Below are 22,785 nucleotides of genomic sequence, written 5' to 3'. Positions count from 1 at the left end.
ACTGAGGCATGCAAAGGTTGTATATCCAAAGAGGAATTGCTAGGTTCAGGGTACATGCTTATATAGTTTAAGCACTTACAGGCTGGACACACAGGAATGCTCTTGTTTTCTGAAAGCACATACCATTTATAATAACTTGACACAGTCTAGCCTGATCCAGCCTTGAAGTTTTTGGCCGTCTGATAAGTATAATCACATTATTTTTGATGAATCATGTTAAGTAATGGTAAGTTTGAATTTAGACATCTCTCCCTGTTTGTTAGACATCTGATTTTTCTACTGTTGTAAATTACCTGTCTGTCTCATTTGCTTGTTTTCTTATCAGAGTTCCTGATAGTATTATCCAGAACTACTTGAATAGTTGAACCTCTAACATTCTTAGTATGAAGGCTTTTCTTAATAACAGATCCAAAGATTTTCTTCAATATTCTTCTGCTCACTTTGTGATTTATTATCATGCCTTGTCCATTTTATATGTAGCATTCAGCTGGGATACCATTTCATTTTTCTTTATATAGTAAACCAGAGTCATGCACTAAGTAAACCATCTGTTCATTGATTTTTATGCTTTTCTGTATATTAAGTTCACACATGCACATAATCTGTCTCTGAACTCTGAATTATCTATTTTATACCATGCTCTATTCATCTGTTTTTTTTTAAATCAAAGCCTAAAATTTTTATATCTAGAGTTAATCTTACCGCATTTACACACAGTGAGACAAGCTTCCTTGACTCCCATTCTCGAGGTTCACTTAGCTATTTGATGGCATTTAATTTTTTATAGGTGTCATGTCATCTGAATTATCCCATCTAGGTATGAAGTCCTCCAAATGAAATTTAGATTAGAATTGCAATGTACTTGTAAGTTAATTTGAGAGGAACTGACATCCTTATGATAGCAAGTTATCCCTTCTAAAATGCACAGACTGGATCATCATTTATCTAAATAATCTTTATGTTTCTCACAATGTTAAATTTCCCCCACAGCATTCCTGTGTTCTTGGTTGATTTCTGGAAGCTTTATTATTTTTATTGCTTTGTGACTTGTATCTAATTAAAAAAATATTTTCCAGTTGATTATTGCTGATGCAGAAAAATACTATTGATTTTATATATTGATCCAGTATCTAGCAATCCTGCTGACTTTCTTCCTAATTGTAATTATCTATGGTTTCTATTAATATTTTAGGTAAATATGGATCTGGGGAGGTAGAGGTAGTAAAAGTACTGCTTGCTGTGCACTTATGAGGACCGAAGTTCTAATCCTGAGCACCCACGCTGTTGGTAGGGAGTAGGAGCTGTATCTCATCACTAAAGGGGCAGAAAAGGAGGATCTCAGGGCTTTGCCCAGCCAACCAGTCTAGATGAATAGAGGAGTTCTGGATTCAGTACAAGACCCTGTTACAAAAGACATGGACTTCTGAATCCACATATCCAAGCCTGAACATGAATACACATGTTCAAGTATTTGATGTGTTTTGTATCATTTATGAATAATAATTTCATTTCTGTACTTCCCATTAACTGGAATCTTCAAAGCTATTAGTGATGGCGAGGCTCACTAACCTTAACTTGTTCACACTCTTGAAGAGAATACAATTAAAGCTTCAGATGTATAATCTTTGCTAACTCTTATTCTCCGCATCTCTTTAACACTGCAACTGTTTTCTAAAATAAAGAAAATATGCAATTGGCTGAGCTATAAATAAACAAGAATAGTACTTGCTCTAATCTATGGTATAAAACACTCATTAAGTTATAAAATGTTCTTCTATTTTGAGTTAGAACTTTTTGCAATGAATTTTATCAAATGGTAGTTTAATAAGTTGTGGTTATACTTCAGGCTTACTGATGGCATGATTTGTACTGGTAGCTTTTATAAATGCATGTCTTTACTATCATTTAAAAATTTCTTCCAAATATGAGTGTTTACTACATCCAGATTTAGTTAACTGCATTCACACCTTTACATCTACAATCATAAAGAAAACAGCCCATTCATTGTTCTGGTCATATCTTCATGTTTCGCCAGCTTTGTGAAAAATAAAAAAATTGTCCGGGTTTCAGTCTTATTACTGTTCTTTACTTTTTTATTATTTATTTATTTATTTGTTTGTTTGTTTGTTTGTTTGTTTGTTTCACAATGTCATGACCTCACTATGTAGCCTGACTGTCCTGCAACTCACTATATAGTTCTGGCTGTGAGTTTCAAACTCACAGAAATCTCGCTGCCTCTGCCTCCCAAATGCTGGGACTGAAGTCATGTTCTACCACACCTGCTCCTATTGTCTTTCCATGTGCTTTATTGCCTTCAAAAAGTCAAATGCAATTAGATTTTGTCCTGTAGGCACCTGAATTTTTCTCTCTGGAGTCTTCTACAATGTGTGTGTGTGTGTGTGTGTGTGTGTGTGTGTGTTGGGGGATCTGTGCTTTCGTGAATGCAGGTGTACATGTACATATATGTATGCTGAGGCTAAAAGTCAACATCATGTATTTTCATTGATTACTTTTCCATCTTATTGTTTGAGACAAAGTCTCTTGCTGAAGAGTTGGCCAATTTAGCTGGAAAGGCTGGCCAGTGAGTTCCCACCGGGATCTGCACAGCTCTGCCTCTGCAGTGCCGAGATCACAGACACAGGAAGACATGGCTGCTAGTCCTCTTGCTTGTATGGCAGCAGTCTGCCCCACTGAGCCATCTCCCTAGCCCCATATTTTTTGATGGCCCCACAGTTAATTCTAAGAGTTCATTTATCTTTTCTCTCCAGTTTGACATCCAATGATTCTTTTAAATCTGTAGCATTTTATCTAAACTTCATATACATTTGTCTTTATTATTCATTTAAGTGTTTCCTCCATATTTGTAATTATTTTTTATTTTCAGAACTTCTATTAACTAGATGGCAGAATGTGTGCATTGTTCTCCAAATCTCTTGGTTTGCTGGCTCTTTACTCTTCCCTTTTATCTTCTAAAAAATGGTCTCAGTCAGGTATTCCAATTTATTATTCATATTTTACCTGTATCTAAAATCTTTATTTATCCTATCTACTGCATTGTTACTTTAAGCCCTATTATTAAGATTTAATATTTCTGCTGGGTTTTAGTTTCTTATTTTTTCTCATGGTGTTGATATATTTTTCCCTCTGTAAGTCAAGTTAGCATATCTAATTAAGATGCTATTCTAATAACTGTAGTAATCAATGGCATATCAAGTGAGCTCTTTGTTTCAGAGTAGCTTTGTTCCCCGAGGCACAGATACCCCATCCTTTAAGTCCATTCTCTCTTTGGGTTGTCAGACCCTCCTCCTGGTAGTGTATGTGGTCAAGAAAGACCAAACACAGATGAAAGGAGCCAGGCAATGAGTTCTCTGTGGCAACATAGGGGGAAAAGACTGGGTTTCAAAACTCTCATCCAACCTGTGTTATCCCTTCAATACTGTTTAGTCCAGCTGTTTATTTCAATATGACTAACTCTGTCTTCACTGATCAAATTGAGAAATGTATTTGCTTTTACCTCTTCTGTTTCATGAAAGACATTGTATAAAACTAATGAGAGTCCATCTTCAAATTCTCAATCTGTTCTCACTAGTGAAGACCCCTGAGCCTTGAGAATCTTTTTAATGTGGGATTTTTAACTACAAATAAACTTTGAAAAAATAGTTATCCTACTCTTTATATTATAGTATTTCAGTTTGGGGGGACATCTAGGAAATGATTGTATTCAAGGAATGGTCCCCTTCATTTAAGTCGCTGGGCTTTCTGATAGAGTAGTTGCACTACTGAACAGGGCAGAGGTACATGGCCACTCTTTTTTGAAAGCAGTGAGTCTTATTGAACAGAGCTATTACTTACTGTCGATTCTAAGACATGGCTCTCATCCTATGAATTGCAACGCCCTTAGGGGTCACACATCAGACATCCTGCATGTCAGATGTTTACATAACAATTCCTAACAGGCAAATCACAGTGAGGAAATAGCAACGGAAGTAATTTTATGGTTGGGGGTCACCACAACAGGAGAGACTGTATTAAATGGCCAAAGCATTAGGAAGGTGGAGAAGCATTGCTATTAGATGATCTTATAAATGCTACAGAAAGATCTCACATGTCACTAGTCACAGGATTTGATTTAGCCCATTCTAAATTGTGTCATTGCACATGCCTTCAGAGAATCTAATTTTGTGTCCTCTGTTATTATCATAGGGGATGAATGCTATCACTCATGTGACACTAAACATCTAATAAATATTGATGGGGCAACTACTCCGTGTAGGGCTTTATTCTAATATCAAGGATACTGGTGAGAAACAAGTCAGATGCCTATCAGTGTGATTTTTAATAATAAAAGGAGATTTCTTGTGCTGGCTTACATGATATAACCGAGATAATCCAACAATGGCTGATTCTCACTGGAGAGGTTGAGACTGTATAAAATTTTTACTCAAGGGGTGGAGGCATCAGAAAAACATATCCCCATCTCCAAAGGAAATTTTTGTTCAAGTGATGCTATGTCTGCAAGGAAAGAGCAGAGCATTTACTGGCTTCGGAAGAACGTCCCTCTTCCTACAGAGCTTGATTCAGTCTCTGTTATCACATTCATCCAGCACAATGCTCCTTTTATCTGTTAGCTACATCTTCCATTTTCCAAATAGCGTGTGATTTGCCATGTGCTTGCAATACTGCCCTCTACCATGCGGGACTGGGTTCTGTCAGTTCCCAAAGTAAGAAAGCTTCCCGATCAACACTTGTCAGATTCTACCCTGTTCCAGAACCCCACTTCTCAGCCCCTCTTCAGCACCCCCAGGTTCACTTCACACCCACTTTGATGCCCTTCTAGCCTCCCATGTTGGTCTCAAAGCACTGAGAACTTGAGGTCACATTTGTTTGTTTTGTTTTGTTCTTCTCACAAGACCATGAACCACCCGAAAAAAGTCTTTTCTCCTTTTGCGTATTCCCACCCCTTAGCCTGGTATTCAGAAATCAAGGGACGTTTTCCTATATGTCTTTTAAGTGAATAACAAGACAACAAGCTGGTAAACGCAAAGATTCTCTGAGAAAATTGAAGTGATGGATTAAGCTCAGATAGGCTGACTGACAGTCAGGCTCTGTCCACAGCTTGGGGCTGCACCCCAAAATCTTATCAGTTACTTTGTAAATCCAAGTCTTTAATTTTCTGTGAACAAAAAACACACTTTTTTCTGCACTTACCGAGAAATGTGCTGTGGCTCTTTTGTCACGGCTGCTGTTGTCACGGCTTCAGTCCTGATGCTGAGTTCATCAGAACGGACGATGAGTGGAGGCTCTCTTAGCTGGTGATTACAGTGAGTCCATCAGCACAGACAGCAGCAGAGGCTCTCTAGAGCCATTAAATCTGACCATTTTAAAAACTGTACCCAAGGACACAAAACAAGAGAGGGCTGGGAAGGGACAGGGAGACCTCTCATACTCCCCACTGGCACAGAGCCATCTGATTGCCTTGTGTGCCATCATGAAGATAGCTAGTCACCACTCAGCAGGTAGCCGTTGATGCCCAATACAGACCAATTTCTGAGCAATTCTTCCAGTGACTACCCTGGGCCCATGGATCTCACAATTACATCTAGAACTACTTAACCATGAGACGCTTCACTGTACAGATCACCTGCCTTTGCTTTTCTTCCAACTTGATAATAACCATACCTTGTGCTTTAAAAAAAAATGAAAGGAAGGAAGGAAAATGCTACCCTATCCACCCAGACACCAGTTACTATGCCAGAAGAAAGAAGTGAGGGCCACCCAAGTGCTTGGTCTAAAAAGTGATTAGAATGATCAGTTTAGGGGTAAAAGGTGTGTACCTGATTAAATGCCATGGCATCCAGGGAGTTGAGGATACCTGTGATCAGCCCTGATAATCTTCTAAAATTGCAGATCAATTGGAATATGAGAGTGTCTTTATTATTACTCCAATACCTGCAGAGCAATAGGGTGAAATGGGAAAGGATAGAACACAAGGTTTGAACTCAAGGCCAAATATACCCTGTCCTCTGCATACTGAAAGTTGGAGTGCTCAGAACATTTTTTTCTAAGGAAGAAAGAACCTGAGAGGCGGGGGAGAGAATGTGGGTATGTTTAAAAAGGAAAGAAGAAAAAATAATTCTCTTATCCATCCAGTCATATGGATCTGAGCAGGCCAAGAGGCCTCAAGGCACCATCTCATTTAGCATTCCCAAGTCTTGGCTTTTGAGAAGAGAAAAATGTAAACTACACACAGCTCTATCTGAGCAATGCTTTTTAGTCAGACACTAACTCCTGAGCCTGTCTTCCTGCTCGACATTGTGCCATGGTAGACCTGGGCTGGAGCCGAAATCTGAACAATATGGAATTAGTAACTTGAGAACTCTTGGCAAGCCTTTGCTTTCTCTTGTCAGATTAAAGAGGATAGTGTGCTCATCGAGGAACAGTGAGTCTGAGATGAACTTGGGATGCTTTGAAGGCTGGAGCAGGGTGGAGAGAAGCTTCACATCGAATCTTCTCCAGGTTCCCAGGGAATGAAAAATCCCTCGCTGCTGCTTCTGATAGTCTGCAAAAGCAAAGTGCTTCTTGATTGCCTTCCCACTAATGCCATAGACTAAATTACGGTAAATTGAATCTATTAACAACCAGATGGCCTTGTAATTTGTCAAGGGTAAGGCAAGTGCACCCAGAAACCATGCATCAACCTCCCACATACTTGGCTAGTGTCTCCACCTGCCAGCTAACTAGAGGAGCTCAGAAAGCAGGGCATATGATCCTCCCTCTCCCAAGTATCATCTAAGACCTTTATCCCATCCATCTTTGACACTCCTTAGACACTTATCCCTTAAGTTGATCTTATTCTTATCTTCCAGCTTTAAAGATGAATGAATGCATCTTTTATGACAGCATCTTAGATACTTAAAATTTCTCTTTTACAGAACAAGTCATCTCAATAGATTACATATGCTTACATTAGATCTAACTTTAGAAAAACTGAGAATGGATCTTCTTGAAGCAACTATAACATACATTTTAGCTGTTATCAATGGAGAAGGGGTGTGTGTAAAATTGCTTACTTCTTTCTAGGTGGGTTTGGTTTTATATGTGTATTTCCATGAATTTAATGTGGTGAGTTTTGAAGAATGTTTTTTTGTGGGGGACCCATGGAGTATTGAGAAATGCAGCATTCTATCTTCCTAAGAAACTGGGCTGGTTTAATGAAGACCTCTTCCTTTGGGAGAAATAGCGGATAAGGCAATAGTGAGCTGCAGGCCAAACATATTATATTGATGTAAAAGGAGGGCCACAGGCAGTAACAGACAAGTGGGCACACTGGTTGCTTCAGAGACCAGTGTTAAGAATAGCCTAGATGACCAGAAATAAAGCCTGTGTTCCCAAAGCAACACAGAGAGGGGACAGAAGTCACTCATGCCTGTCCCCTGAAATAAATTTGAACTTCAGGATATGTGAGATAAGAGCTTTTATAAAGCTACTACAAAAGTCACTTGTGATGAGAAAATGATTAATTTGAACATAGTGCTCTCTGGAATAACTTTAACATTTGAAGTATTATATGATTGTGTTAAATACAAAAAAAAAAAAAAAAACAGTCACCCCTTGGATAGATGAAGACCCTTAAGAATCTAGATCACAGGTTACATTCCTTTTGAAGAGTTTTTTAAAAAGATTTATTTCACATTTTTATTTGTGTATGTATTTATATCTATGTGTGTACACCCCATGCATGCAGGTACCCACAAAGACCAGAAGAGGGTGTCAGATACCCTAGAACTGGAATTACAGGTGGTTGTGAGTTACCTGATGTGGGTGCTGGGAATTGGGTCTTCTGAAAAAGCAGCAAATGCTCTTAGCACTGAGTCATCTCTCCATCTCTGGTTGAACTTACTGTTTTAATAAAGTTTACAGTACACTCGACTGGGCTCTGAAAACTTAAATACAAGCCACCTGAATAAGCTACTCACAGAATCTTTCTGAGCAGTTTCCTTGTCTGTTAAAATAAATTTCAGATCTGTACTGACCTGCCTTTCTCTAATGTTTCTCACAAGAATAAAATAAAAATATAGAAGCATATCATCAATCTTTGGTGTGACTGTGCTTGAAGTGTATTATTCCCACAAACTATTTTGGCAGACCTGTGACAGCAATCTGGAATATAATTTTAAAAGTTAATATGTCTTTGGGTCAGGTGACAGGGTAGGGGTATAGAAGGGAGGACTTACATGGAGACTACAAAACTTCAATAGCTACCTAGAACAGAAGGCTTTACAGATAACCTTGATGGGGACTCTCAGGCAAGTTCATGTGTCATCATTTTTGTGTGACATGCTATGTCTAAATGATTCACTGTCCTGCCTTTCCAAAGGGCTGTGTGTCATATCTGTAGTGTATGAGTAATACTACCAGAAGATGCTATGGTGGCTACCAACTGAGATTTAGCCTCAGCTTCCCTTCATGTCTACCTCAGTTCTACACAGAAACACAGCACTGCACTGCCTGACCATATTCCTCATTGACCCAGAAACCCACATTTACAGAGCCCTCCAGCCACCAGTCCTCACATGGCAGGCTGTGCCTTTAACGTGCCCTCTCAGCAAAGTCCCTCCAGTAGACTGCTTTCAGCCTGCCTGATAAGCACAAAACTTATCTCAGAGCAAAGCGCTTCAGGATTTAAGCTTCTCTTACAGCTAATTAGGTATTGTTTTACAGATTGGGCTGTTCATTCTGAAAGATGAGCTGCAATTTACTTCCCCTGCCCTGTCCTTGAATTAAAACTGAACTGTAAAACATGGCCGTTTGATTGTTTAGTACAATCAAGAGATTGCTTTGCACAAGGATTAGACATTCATCTCTGTGGTGATGCTGAGCTTGTGTTAGCATTCCTTTATGGCTGCCTTGTGGATGACAAAGTCTTTCTTTGTTCAAATGCCTTCTTACCTTTGAAAGGTCCCTATGGTGGTTCACTGGGCCATCTCTTAAACAATTACCAAAGGCAGTATCATGCAGCAAGGGGAAAGTCCTTATTACCCCCATTTTACTGATGAGAACGTGGATGCTCAAAGCTTTTAGCTTATAGTCAAGCTAGAGAATCCGGTAAGTAGAGAATCTAGACCTTTGGTCCTCAGAGCCCATAAATCCAACATGAGTTCAGATTTTACACCCATCCACTATCCGAATTCACTTAGAACGCCTTAGAACTCAGGATGAAGTACCAACCACAGGACTTTTTCAAACCTCCTCCGATGCAAGGCTTCTTGTGCATAACAGAAAAAAAAAAAGAACCATTTCTAAAAATTGTTTTGGGGCTAATAAGTTGGCCAGTAGGTACAAGATATTTGCTGCCCAAGCTTAGCAATCTGATTTCCATCCCCAGGACCTAATAGGGGAAAGAAACAACTGGCTTCCTCGAGTTCTTCCAAATGTACACTGTGGTCTGAATGCAGGTATGCAGTACGCACATGTGCATAGTGAGTTAATATAAGATTTTCAATTTCTTTTCTTCTGCAGGGGGCCGGGTGTTCTCTCATCCTCAAGACTGTGCCCAGCACTTGATGAATGGAGACACTCTGAGTGGAGTTTACACCATCTTCCTCAATGGGGAACTAAGCCACAAGTTGCAAGTATACTGTGACATGACCACAGATGGGGGCGGCTGGATTGTAAGTACATGCTGTAGGCACATGTCTTTGGACTTCTGGTCTACCTGGCTGGGCACCTGTGGATTACAATATCACCATCCTTCAAGATGTTCTCTTATCAATCCCCTCCATTTGGAACTTGTCCTCTTCACTGCCTTCAAGGCTCTCACTCAGTAGGCCACTTTCATTCTGTTGGTAGGATAAACACCATGACGAAAAGTGACATAGAGGAGAGACATGTTTATTGGCTTATACTTCATAGTACATCACTGAGGGATGTCAGGACTAGAACTCAGAAACTAAAGCTATGAGCATGAAGGGGTGGTACTGGCTTACTCACTGGTTTATACTTTTCATATATAGACAAGGCCCACCTCCTTTGGGATGCTGCTCTATTCAGTGAGCCAGGCCCTTCCACTTCAGTTCAGACAATTCTTCACAGACATGGCAACAGGCCAATCTATTAGAGGCAATGCTTCAATTCAGGTTTCCTCTTCTGAGGCCACCCTGTGTTGAGTCAAAGTAAGAACAAAAATTCACCAGGACTTATATGAAAGATGTAATGGCCTAGCCTGAAGAAGGGCTGTAAGATAAGACTTGCCTTGAGCTCCTTCTGCAAACAGAGCAATGCTCAGATGCTCGGTGTGCTGAAGAAAGGAAGGAGTGAGGCACATGGATCCTGCTTAGCATGGGCTGTAGCTAAAATAAAGAGGAGAGGAGGAGGCCACTCTACAGAAGCACTTTAGCCTCCCACAGTGAGGCAGTGAGTTGCCTTATCTTGGAGAGTAACATAAGATATGATATGATGGAGGTGGTTAAATATGGGGCAGAATGTGGGTGGCCCTCTAGTTACAAGAGCTATTTGTGTCTTTATCCTGTTCTAGACCCCTAGTTCTTTCCTAGAACTGTCGTAGCCTTCAGGAAGTAACAGTGGTAGAGAGAGAGACACTACTTGCTGATACCACCTCCTCTTGTACATGATAGGCTAGCCAATAAAGAGCAGAAGGAACAGGGTATCCTGGAGGTTCTAGCCACTGTGCATATGAGCTAGCTCTAAACCAAACAACAGGGGTTGAATCAGTATGGATGGAAGCTCCACCCACCCTCCTGTGCCCACCCCTTCCTAGCCCTGCTCAGACACAGCACCAGAGCTTTCATGATCCAAAATGGGAAGGTTTTGAAGAGTTAAGTGGTGACTGCACTCATAGTCCTCTCGGGAGACATTTTCTTTTATGTTTCTAACATATTTGTGCCTCCTTCTTAAAGCATAATTGGAAATTGAAGCCAAGGCTGATGTATTGGAGGTTAAATGAAATTAGCACTTAAACAGCTTGGAAAGTGAATGATATGCAATTGCTTTGCCTGCAATAAGATGATGACAGCGAGTAGATGATTTGAAGTTGGTCCCAGTCCTTCTGTGAAAAATGCTTCCTACTACTCTCTGTGGTACAAAAAGATTAATTTGAGAAGCAGGCCCATTTCCCCTGACTATTCGGAGCTTGATATGTATCCTGAATCTTTTCTATATTGCAGGAGTGCAAATTAGTGTCGATATCACACCCTTAGTCTATTTGTCAGCTGCATCAGCACTTCGAGTAACAGGGTTCTGAGCACGCCCTGCAAAATCCTCCATGGGAACCTTAAACTCGCTTCTGGAACTTACTCCTAGCTGATGCAGAATCCAGACATATTCATTTACTAATTATTAATTCTTGCTTTGTTTCTTTGTTTGTTTGTTTGTTTAGATCATCTCCTCTCTCTTTTTCTCTTTTCACAGGTATTCCAGAGGCGGCAAAATGGCCAAACTGATTTTTTCCGGAAATGGGCAGATTATCGTGTTGGCTTTGGGAATCTGGAGGATGAGTTTTGGCTAGGTAACATCCACTTTGTATTTTCCCTGGACAAGTTGCCCTGGGTTTCTGTCCATCTCTCTCTTTTCTGTGTCCGTCCGGGATTGTCAGAAGTCTGTGTCCATTGAGAAGTTGACAGCCTGTGAATTGCTTTTGTGCCTCTTGCTCTGTTTGGCTCTGTTATTGATCTGTTTTTATCTGACTGTGGTATTTTCCTCTTTGCTCTGTCTCTTCCCATCCTCATTAATAGTCTTTTATGCTGATGGATCTTGACATGAGGCAAGTACAAAGGCAGAGATCTGCCTGGTAGGGAACTGGGCACAGGAAGCAATGGGTAGGCTGGCCCCCTCTAGGAGGCTAGACAACCAGCTCAAGAGAGAAATGAGACTCTGCTGGGTTCCTGGAAGAGTGTCATTATCTGACTTGGGAGGGAAGGGGGGTGGGGGTGGCATCAGAGGTGATTTCCTAGAGGTCTGACACAGCAGGGAGCTTTTAGATGGAGGTTTCAAACTGTATGGAAAGATAAACATACTGAAGTCACACTGATGTTGCTGATACGAGATCACAAAGCAGTCAGTGTGTGAATGCCTACGTTTTCTCTGTAAGATTTTCCTAGTGGTTGCTACAAGGAGACAGAGAGAAAAACAAACAGATGATAGTGTGAGATGCTTGAACTTGTCGATGGCCCACCCCTGCCACATTCCTGTTCAAGCTTTGTCACCGTCCCCTGGATGGTAAAGCCTTCCACCTGGGATTTCTGCCCCCAAGACCACCCCCTTGTCCACATGGCCACTAGAAGGATCTCCCTTATCCCCTGAATCTGAGTGAAGGGTAACACAACTTGGGTTAAAACCTTGCAATGACTCCCACCATTGCTCAATAAAGACCAAACTCCTTTCAGGCTTCCGCCTCTCCTGTATCCTTCTCTCGACCACCAAGCACCTTACTGTCCTGCATCCCACTTCCTGAGCATCCATCTTCAAACTTGCACACACACTGACATTTCCTCTGCAATAAACACTCCTTCAGCCAATTGTTCCTTCCTCCTTACACCTTGATGTTTACCCTTTGTCCAAGGACCCAGTTAAGAGCTCTTCCTTCATAGAAGCCAAACAGACTCTTGGTTTTTCATCCATTGCCTGTGGGATAATGGGCCATGTTGTCTGATAGGGCCCGAATCATGGTATCTATTTACTTTATCTGTCTTGTCTCTATTGTATGTTTCTTGGGGGGGATAGAATCTCATCATTCATCTTTAATCATCACTATGTAAGACGTCCTGAGATATATGTACCGAAAGTGTAGCTATCAATCAAGGATAATAATGTACTGAATACATGTTAGCTAGCCAAACATATGTTTGCCAATATAGAAAATAAAAATTTACTTTAAGAGCCATAAAAACACATTGGGGGAAATTCAAACAAGCAGCCAAATGTGCTTCAATTTAAAACATTTTCAAACATCTTGGGAGTTAGTAATACCTATGAATCAATGTAGACATGAGTAGCCAAGACTTGGGTCTACAAAAATCTAAGCTACTGTGTACCAGATTCACAATTTTTATTAATTTTTGTGAAACATGTGAACCATTCAGCACTTAAATGTTCTACATATCACTTTCTATTTAATTAAATATGTTTTCAAAAGCTTTATCCATTGTCAAAATGAAAAGCTAGTTGCTGTATGTCATAAATAAAAAGATGCCTCGAATGTGAAAGTATCATTTGAAAATGAAAACTGAAAAGAAAGCAATATTAATATGATTAAATGACAGTTACATTCAGGAGCACCAAGGTGGCGGCTGCTGCTGCTGCTGCTCTTGAAAGTGATGATCAGAACATGCTCTGTGTTCAACCAACCATAAAATGCTAAAATAAAACCAAGATGGGAGTTAAGATTAGGGTCAGGGTTACAGATTCACTTTCTTCTTTTAAGAAAAGCTGAACTAGAATGGGGAAATCCCTGTTTGTTCCAGATTATTTAGTTCCTTATTCCCACATGTTGCATACCATCAGAGATGCCCTTTTGCACTGGTAAATAACTCAGAATAACTGATGAATAGCCAACAGAGAAGGAAGAGAGCTAAGACACTGAAAGATCAGGAGAAGGGTAAAGATGAGAGAGTGGAGAGACAGAGGGAGAGGGAGACAGGTTGAGTGAGAAATGGATGGGGAGGAGAGAGAGAGAGAGAGAGAGAGAGAGAGAGAGAGAGAGAGAGAGAGAGAGAGAGAGAGAGTGGGAGAGAGAGAGAGAGAGAGAGAGAGAGAGAGAGAGGGAGGGAGGGAGGGAGGGAGGGAGGGAGAGAGGGAGAGAGGGAGAGAGGGAGAGGGGGAGAGAGGGAGACAGAACAGGAATCTTTCTGATACATGTAAACTGGGGACAGAAAGGAAGGAAACCACCCCCAGCAGATGGACAGCACAAGTCAGAGACGGAAGAAAGTGTTCAGTGGCCTGGCCCAGAATCATGTTATAGAACTCAAAGGTGGAAAGTGAGGCCATGATGTAAGGTAAAAAGCTAGTGGGTGTGTTAGTTATTTTTCCCACTACTCCAACAAAGTAAGCAACAAAAACAACTTGAAAGAAGGGAGAGTTTCCTTTGGCTCCTGATTGGATGATCAAGTCCATCGTGATATCAGACCTGGCAGCAGTCACAGGCGGCAGCAGCCAGATTGCATCAGGAATAGAAGGCAGAGAGAGACTAATGCTGGAACTTGGTTACCTTTCTTCTTTCAATTCAGTCTAGGATTCCACCCCAAGTGATTATCCAGACTGCATTTGGGACAGAGCTTACCACCACAGTTAGTCTAATCTAGACAGTCCTTACTGACAGATCCAGAGGCTTATGTCCAAAGATGCTTCTCAATCCAGTCAAGGTGACTATGAAGAGTTACCACTATTTTGGGGTTTGTTAACAGAGGCAAGTTCGGAGACTATGTAGTTAGGCAGCAATACTCTATGGCCTATGTAACTCTAAGACTCCACAGTTTATGCTCTAAGTTGAGTTATCTAGGACCAGATGCTAAAATGGGAGTTCTTAGTCAAGTTATATACTGGAGTGAATTCTTATTCAAGTGAGTCGGTGAGTTGAATTATCTGAGAAGAGAATTGAAAGAAGATCAGGAGAGATCCTGGAAAATCATAATACTGAGTGTTGATGGAACACTCCCTTTAGACTGGATCCAAGAGATGCTCTGGATCATGAATTACTTCTATAAGCTGCCTCCATCAAGCAAGGCTAGACTTCTGTGTCTCTACTTCAGTCATTGACCAGCATCCATTCCAAGGCATGAGGAGATGGAAGGAGTGACTCTCATTTGGTCAGGGAAATAAACCATCCAAGAAGCTTCTAGTGAGTGGTTCACATTTTTAGCAGGAGTTGGGTTCTACAGCTAAGGGTGTTCAGACACAACAGCACCAGCAAATATTACAACTGCCCAAGTCAGGGACAGGCTGTGGGTCAGCAGCTCCACAACAACATTTAACAGCCTTCTGCTTACAATCAAGTTAAAATCTTAAATCTTAAGCAGGTAAAGGAACCAAAGACCTGGGCCCTTGGTCACCCACTTCACTCTCTGAACTTTCTTCCATAAAATGAAGGGGGTTTAAATGAGCTCTAAATTTCTTAATACTTATATCATGTTTTAGTTCTAAATCAGGGTACACTAAGACAGATGTCAGGTGACACTACAGAAGAAAAAGCTCTAACTTAACTGGACATATAGAAATATAGAAGGCTCAGAGTCCTTAGCAACACAAGGTCAGTGGGTCAAAGCTTAGGTAAATAGGTCAAAATCACAGAAAATGGATATGAGAAAATATCACCAAGGGTATCTAGGCTCTGCCTGAACTCTTGACTTACCAGGTTTTGTACCTCATAAGAATTTCTTGACCAGGGCCTGGGATACTTAGAGGGCAAGTTAATGGAAGTTTAGAAAGACCAGTGAAGAGGCAGCAGTGGTGGATAAAGACACAGCATATAGATGGAACAACAAAGATCTGGAGTCAGGAGGCAAAAAGCAACAGAGATGCTCCTGAACTTATAATAGGGGGCTACACCCTAGTAAGCTCATCTTCAGAGGAGACTATCAGTAAGCTAAACGGATGTTTAATACACTCACCTACCAAGTTGTAGGTTAGCTACACAGTACTGTGCATAGTGTGCCTGTTTGCCCTTGTGTTCACATTAAAAGATCGCAAATTCATAAGTTCAACTATCATATTATCAAGACATAAACCCATAACTTTACTTCTCTGATCCATCTTTGGGGACCCAGGAACCCTGAACAGAAAGGAAGGGCTGCACAATGTGAATGGACTGAGCCCTCTCTGCAGGCTGCTAGGAAACTCTACTGTGTCTGGGTATCTTGGGTGCTCTGGCCCCATGTTTCTGCCTGTTGCCTCCTACAACTCAAACCAAAAGAGTCGCCCTTTTTTTTAAGGCTTCTTAAGCTTTTGCTAATATACCTGGTAGAAGATTGTAGAAAACAGGGCTAAGATATTTCAGCTTTAGGGCTTGTCAGTTACTAGGTCAAGATTAGATGTTCAGCTCCAGTGTTGCCTGAGGTTGCATTCCTCAGTACACCTGGGGTAGCCTACTCACAGGAAGAGATTCAGAGTCTAGCAGAATCTGCTTGACACCAGCCCAAGAAGAGGGAAAGGCAGAGCACTCCTCTGTAGCATGTGTTTCTATCTCACTGCCAAAACTGTTGGGCAAGACTCAGTATACAGTCTGTACTTCTTCACAGGGCTAGACAACATTCACCGGATAACAGCCCAGGGCCGCTACGAACTGCGTGTGGATATGCGGGATGGGCAGGAGGCTGTCTTTGCCCACTATGACAAGTTTGCTGTGGAGGATAGCAGAAGCCTGTACAAGCTCCGAGTAGGAGTCTACAATGGCACTGCAGGTACTTGTGGGCCCCATGCTGACCCCAAGAGCACTGGGTATGTATTCCAGTCCTAAGCTGCAAGAGGGACAAAAGAATTCATAGAGTTCATGAGCTGGCTGTTAGCCAAGGAGGTTTGACCAGCTGGGTCACTGGCTCTGATCCTGCCTATCCATTCAGGAGACTTGGAATCAATTCCTTAGGACTTATATCATCTGGAGAATTATTGTAGTGATGTCCTCTGAAAAATTATAATAGTGATGTCATCTGCTAAATTATAATGGTGATGTCATCTGCTACACTATAAAACTGACGTTTGTCCCACTTTACAGAAAAGTCAGAAAAGTTGCTTTAAGCACAATGAGTGAGTGTATCTGAAAAGTTTGCTTGAAAATAATGCAGGGTAAGAGCAAAGGGTTGCTTATTTTACCTAGATTAACCAATGTAGTCTCACATTTAGTGAGGGCACAACTGTTTGTCATCTTAGTAGACATCTCCTTGCAATGGCAGCTGGGAAATGAAATGAACTAATTTTTTAATTAATGAAACAATTCAGATTCCCCATTCTTTGAGCTGCCCCTCTCCATACAACTATCAGCAGTCATCATAGAAGCTCATGAAGGAGCAGAGGACATTGCTTAAATGTCTCTCACTGACCCTGTTGCCTTTTGTCCTACCAAGTGAGCCATACATCTGGTCAGGTTCGCAGTGGTGGGTTTTATGGAATTTTACAAAGCAGAACAACCATCTGTTTCAGCTCCGTGTACCCAGTTTTGGCTTCATGAGAACATACCACGTGAGCTAGCCCCTAGCCTTTGGCTAATGTGCTTTTTACAGTACCTTTCATGCAGCCTGTTATGTAAGGTATGCTACTGTTTGGTACACAGAGTTACAGGACTTTTCATGTCTCCAATTTTAGAGATGAAGGCTGGTGTTTAATTTTAGCAGTGTTTCCTATGACTCTTGGAATTAAAATGAACATCAAGGTATTACCCTTCCAATTACTGCATCTGCTCCATTATTTCCTTTCTCAGCCAGGTATTGTTATTATAAAGAGAAGACACACTTATCTTTGTTAATGTTCACAGTTGAGTCATTCACAGTGGCAATCAGGGAAGCCTGAAGAGCCCCAACAAAAAGGTCCAATTTGCCACACTTTGAGCATAAAACAGCCATTGAAATGGACATTAAACAAGATGTCAGACTAAATCATTTCAAAACTAAATAGATACTATTCACTCTCTAGAATTAGAATTGTGCCTACCGAAAAGGCTTTCATGTTTCTCCTATTGGAAGAGAAACAAGCTCACCTACCACAGTTTCTGTTACTCCACATTTCCCCCTCTCCATCCTTCTCTGTCCAATCCTACATGTTGTCTGTCTACCTTGGAGCCAGCCCTTAAAACCTCTTTCCCAGCCCAGTCTCTATGCTGCAACCCACAGAGGGCAGAACCATTAGATGGCATTCCTCCCCTGGTGTCAGAGGCCAGTGTGCCTAAAGCTTGGCTAGCTAGCCATAGACATTAACAACAATTCATCCATCACCTTAGATATTCAGTTCATCTTCTTCAGTAAGAAAAATCCTGGGTTTATTCAGATTACCCCAGCTCTAGGCAACTTCACACCATTAATATTGAATAGAAAACCATGCCCTCCTTTTTGGCATTTGTAATGGTTCCCAGCTCTTCTAGCTGTTACCACTTTTCATGGCCTCACTGACAACCAGCCACCACAGGGCCTCCAGTTCAACTATAGCCCTTTATTTCCCATTTCTTGAGGTCCCAAACCTCTAAGACTAAGTAGAACTCTACTAGAATTCAAACTGTGACTTTTAAACTGTGTCCTCATTAAGAGCAGAACAACTCTCACTGTTCTTGTTTTAGAGCTTATAACAAGAACATAAAACATAGACTTTGTAAGAGTAACTACCTAGTTTAAAGAAAACACCAGTAAAATAGCTCTCTGAACAATAAATGACACTCTTAGATTAAGGATACCCATAGGAGGGTATTTGGGTTGTCTAGAAAGGATCCTTAAAAATCAACCTGTCTGACTAAAACTACTAGCAGAAAACATCTTCTGGATGAGAAGTCCCAGAAGAACAAATTCAGTGGAAGGAGAAGGCTTGATGTGCTACTATCTTGGGCCAACTGTGTGGCTGGAAGGATCAGGAGCTGAGGGCAGTGACACACACCTATAATTACAGCATGTGAAAGGCTGAGATGGAAGGATTGAGCATTAAAGATAGACTGGGTTATATAGCAAGATGAAGTATCAAGAGACAGAGGGGGGCAATAGGGGTAGGAAAGCAGGAAGAGGAGGTAAATGGTAGAGGAGAGAAGGAGTAGAGAAAGGGAGGAGGAAAGGAGAGAGGAAAGGAAGGAGGGAGGGAAGAGCAGAGATGGGGAAAGGGAAAGAAAGAAAGAGATTAATTCTGAAAAGCTTTGACACTGAAAGACAAATTTAGTCTTTACATGGCCGAAGGCCTTGTAAGTCCTGAATGGTATAATGGGATTTGGGTTTTAGAAAGATCACTAGGACAGCTCAAAGCAAGATAAAGTAAATCTGAGTGAAGAACAGAGAGACCAACTAGTGGCTGTGTTATTAATCCTGATGGGAGATAGCAGGAGTCCTTGCTAATGTCAGAGCTATGAGAAATGTATGAATCTAAACAGGTAGCCCAAGAGAGAAAATCCAGACTTAGCTCATGTCTGGAATATATGAGGTAGATGTATAAGACAGAAATGATGAGGGAGACTACAAAGACCAAGGGGACCATGTCTGACACTATCAGTCGTCAACAACAAAACAGAAGCCAGAAATAATTGTTGGGAGAATAACAAGGGCACATGCTAATTTGCAGAAGGTGATAACAATGCAGGTGGACACAACATAGTCAATGAGTGATAGTTAAAGCGTGGGTTGCTGGAGAGTGAATTGCTCTGAAAATTTTAAGGTAATAGGTCTGAGTATGACTTGAGACAAAGAAGATGGAAGTGATATTTAGGAAGGGAAAGTAATCCTGTCAAGCTGGAGTAGCTAGCAAAACATGTTTCAGTTGGTAGAATTGGCTCTAGATGGGTTCAACATCTGAATCCTTCAAGACCATAAGGAGATGAGAATGGTCTGATGCATTCATTGCCTCAGGACTCTCTTGAGCAGTGAAGGCTTCCCTGTAAGGCTGACTAGCCCAGAGTTCATTTGATGCAGAGGAGAAGGTTCTAAGTGGATACCAGGAGCAAAACTTGGAAGACATTGAATCAGAACAGTGTCCCTACTAGGGTAAAGCAACCAAGCAACCTTAGTCATAGTGAATATCACTTTCATACAATAAATAATGTGAATTCCATTCTCAGTGGAACCACAAAGCCTGCCACAGTCTTCATCTGAATCACTCTAAGTGCATAATAGTTTGGTCACTCGCCGTGAACCCTGAGTTCACCTGAGTCACACATAACACCTACAAGAGAATACTCAGTCCCTACCTATCTTTGAGAAAGAAAATCTCACCACAGGGTTAGGCAGCCTATCCGGTAGTATTTGGCAATTTCTCTTTGCCTACTTAGCTAAATTTTCCTCTTTACAGTCTCTCTGTATTCATCCTCACACTTCCCCACAAGGTTTTGTTATGTGTTCTCTTTCGGTAGCTCCTCACATGATTGGCAATAGTGACCATGGAAGCTTTCTCCTTAGCCAAGCATGCTTCTCCCTAAGACATCTCATTTGACATGGTTATACTGTTCCCATCACTGTGTTTCTTGTAGATTGGTACTCTGGCTGCTGTTCTTCATGTGCAGAACCAAATTCTCAGTGTGGTACTGGGTGCAGGTTGATAAGGGGAAAGCCAGGTTAAACTTACACCATGAGATCCATAAGAATCCAAGGCATCATGGCTCCTCACTGTCTCCAATAGACATAATGAGAACATGAGTGTTCTGTGTCCCAGAAAGGCCAAGAGGAAATAGAGAGAGGCATTAAGATAGCGTTGTCTGGATAAAGGTCTCAGCAAATGTTCAATGGTGATTAGAGTGGGAAACATAGAAGCAGTTCCTCTCATGAGGAAAAATGGAGGCAAAGGTCCATGTAGCCATGCTGTAGATCAGAAGAAACCCAGGAGGTGAGCCAGGGTCCCATGTGAGAACGAGATGCTCACATCAAATGGAACAGTCTCTGGAATGGTTTTGTTTCATTTTTGTTTTTTTTTTTTTGTTGTTTGTTTGTTTGTTTGTTTTTTTGCAGGAGACTCCCTCAGCTATCACCAAGGACGTCCTTTCTCCACTGAGGACAGAGACAATGATGTTGCAGTCACCAACTGTGCCATGTCATACAAGGGTGCTTGGTGGTATAGGAACTGCCACCGGACCAACCTCAACGGGAAGTATGGGGAGTCTAGGCACAGCCAGGTAGGCCACATTCTCATTGCGGGCAGAGTGGCAGAGAACAAGGAGCCCAGGCCTTTAGTTCTATGTTTCAGCAATGTCTCCCGTTTAAAGAGAAGTACTCAGGGGCTGAGAAAAGACAGTTCAAGGAGCTTTTTGTGGAAGGAACTCATCAATTCATCATATGCTTAATGGCACTCTAACAAGGGCCCAGAAGGAAAGAGGTCAGAAACCTTGGTAATCTAGGCTATTTCCCCCAGAGACTGCAAGCCCACAGTCTGGGCTCAGTGACAGGAAAGCAGCTGAAACACACTCAACCAAACCCCCAGAGGTTGATGACCCTAGGTAGAAACCACCCAAATCTCTGCATCACGAATGAGCTGCCCACAACCCCACTATTCAAAATGCTTCCACCTAGTTGAGATTTTGACATTCGCCACAGTCCCCTACCCCCAGAAACTGCTGAAGGCAAATCATAAAACTGGCAATAAGAAATGACCCATGACTTGCCTTTTATAGACACAGGGGACACTGGAAGGAGACTCAGTTCTCTGCATCATATTGAGAACTCTGTCATGAGCCTCTTGTAAACTGAGAACAGTTAAATGTATAAGTGACTCTCTCGGTCCAGCCATTCTCTTCAGTCAGGGTGCTCTGCTGAGGGGGAAGGTGATCTGACATGTTCATCTTTCTCACACGCAGGGGATCAACTGGTACCATTGGAAAGGCCATGAATTCTCCATCCCCTTTGTAGAAATGAAGATGAGGCCCTACATCCATCGTCTCACATCCGGGAGAAAACGGCGAGCCTTGAAATTCTGAGCACTGGGCAGCCAGCCACCAGCCAAACGATCTTTTCTGTCATTTGTTTGTATTTTATAATATGAGACAAGGGGGGGAGGGGCAACAGTAATGTGCTTCATAACATATTCAGACTATCTGAAGGAAGCAGGGATCGTTAGGTACCATCTGCTCATAGTTTCTGCTGCCTTGGAGCCTGACTCTCAGGCTACATGCTCCCTGCTAACCAGTCCTGCCTGATCACCCCTCTTTTCTCACAGAGGAGGAAAACTGGGGAGTTTAAAAAAAAAAGAAACAAGCCACGAAGTACAGATTGTTACAGTGATGGGCACACACGCAGCTTTCTCTACCCCCCTCTTCTGAGATACTTTCCAACTTGTAAGTAATAGTAATCTAGTCACTGCTGACCATGGCCAGGTGAGCATGTCATCCTAGAGAAGCTTCAGCAAGAAAGCATGGCCAATCTTCTCTTAAGAAGCAAGACACCCAGCACATCCTGGCAAAACAGTTCAAGCTCATTGCAATGGGCTAAAGATTCTCACATTCTGACACTTAACTTTTAGAAGGAGTGGCCTCTCTTCCAGCCCCACCCCCTCCTTATTTCTACCCCCCTAGACCCTATAGCCCTACCAAACCAAACACTGTTTAGAACTCTAGTTATCAATGTTGTCTGATCCTGGCCCTGGGACGTACAACAGCTGTTCCCTGCGTGTCATAAGCTATTGTCATGGAATAACTTTCTTTGGTGGTGAGACTTGGGGAAGGTTATTGTTTCCAGCATGTTTGCATCAGACATTGACAAAGGACAGGAGTAGAAATTAGGTCACCTACCAGGGAGTCTATAGGTCCTACTGGAAACTGACCTTGCTTAGTGCTGCCTTGTGAATTTATGATCGGATTCACCATAGATTCCTTCCCCTGATTCCTAGCTAAGGGTCTCTAATTCTGGATCCAGCCACACTATACTCAGTGCAAGTGGCTTCATAAGATAAGAATCAGGGGGGAAAGTTGTATGAGCCATTCCCCTGACTGATTACCTTGGGAGGAGACAGAAGGTTTGTCCAGGTCTTTTGCTTGTTTGCTTTGATCCTGTAGTAAACAGAACTGACCCCCTCAATGAGGTGAGATCAGGAGAAACGTTTGCCATTTCCCTCTGTTATCCTGCCCTGAGAAGAAAAATGAAAAGTGCCAGAGGAAATTGCATTCAGAACTCCAAA

General features: G+C 41.7%; 1 protein-coding gene across 2 annotated transcripts in view; it reads left to right on the top strand.

The window, feature by feature from the left end:
* Positions 1 to 21,589, top strand: part of TNR (tenascin R) — a gene marked incomplete at both ends in the record, with an annotated part of 73,908 nt that extends 52,319 nt beyond the window's left edge. For both annotated transcript variants that reach the window (XM_080923192.1, XM_080923193.1), the window contains 5 exons: positions 9,520 to 9,671; positions 11,428 to 11,524; positions 16,248 to 16,409; positions 20,628 to 20,791; positions 21,470 to 21,589. In XM_080923192.1, the coding sequence (XP_080779318.1) occupies positions 9,520 to 9,671; positions 11,428 to 11,524; positions 16,248 to 16,409; positions 20,628 to 20,791; positions 21,470 to 21,589 (695 nt within the window). The remainder of the gene's footprint in view (positions 1 to 9,519; positions 9,672 to 11,427; positions 11,525 to 16,247; positions 16,410 to 20,627; positions 20,792 to 21,469) is intronic.
* Between the last annotated feature and the right edge of the window lie 1,196 nt (positions 21,590 to 22,785).

Source organism: Micromys minutus (assembly GCF_963924665.1).
Source record: "Micromys minutus genome assembly, chromosome: 1".
Taxonomy (NCBI): Eukaryota; Metazoa; Chordata; class Mammalia; order Rodentia; family Muridae; genus Micromys; species Micromys minutus.
Note: the sequence above shows the minus strand (reverse complement) of the source record. Positions and strands in the feature narration are given on the sequence as shown.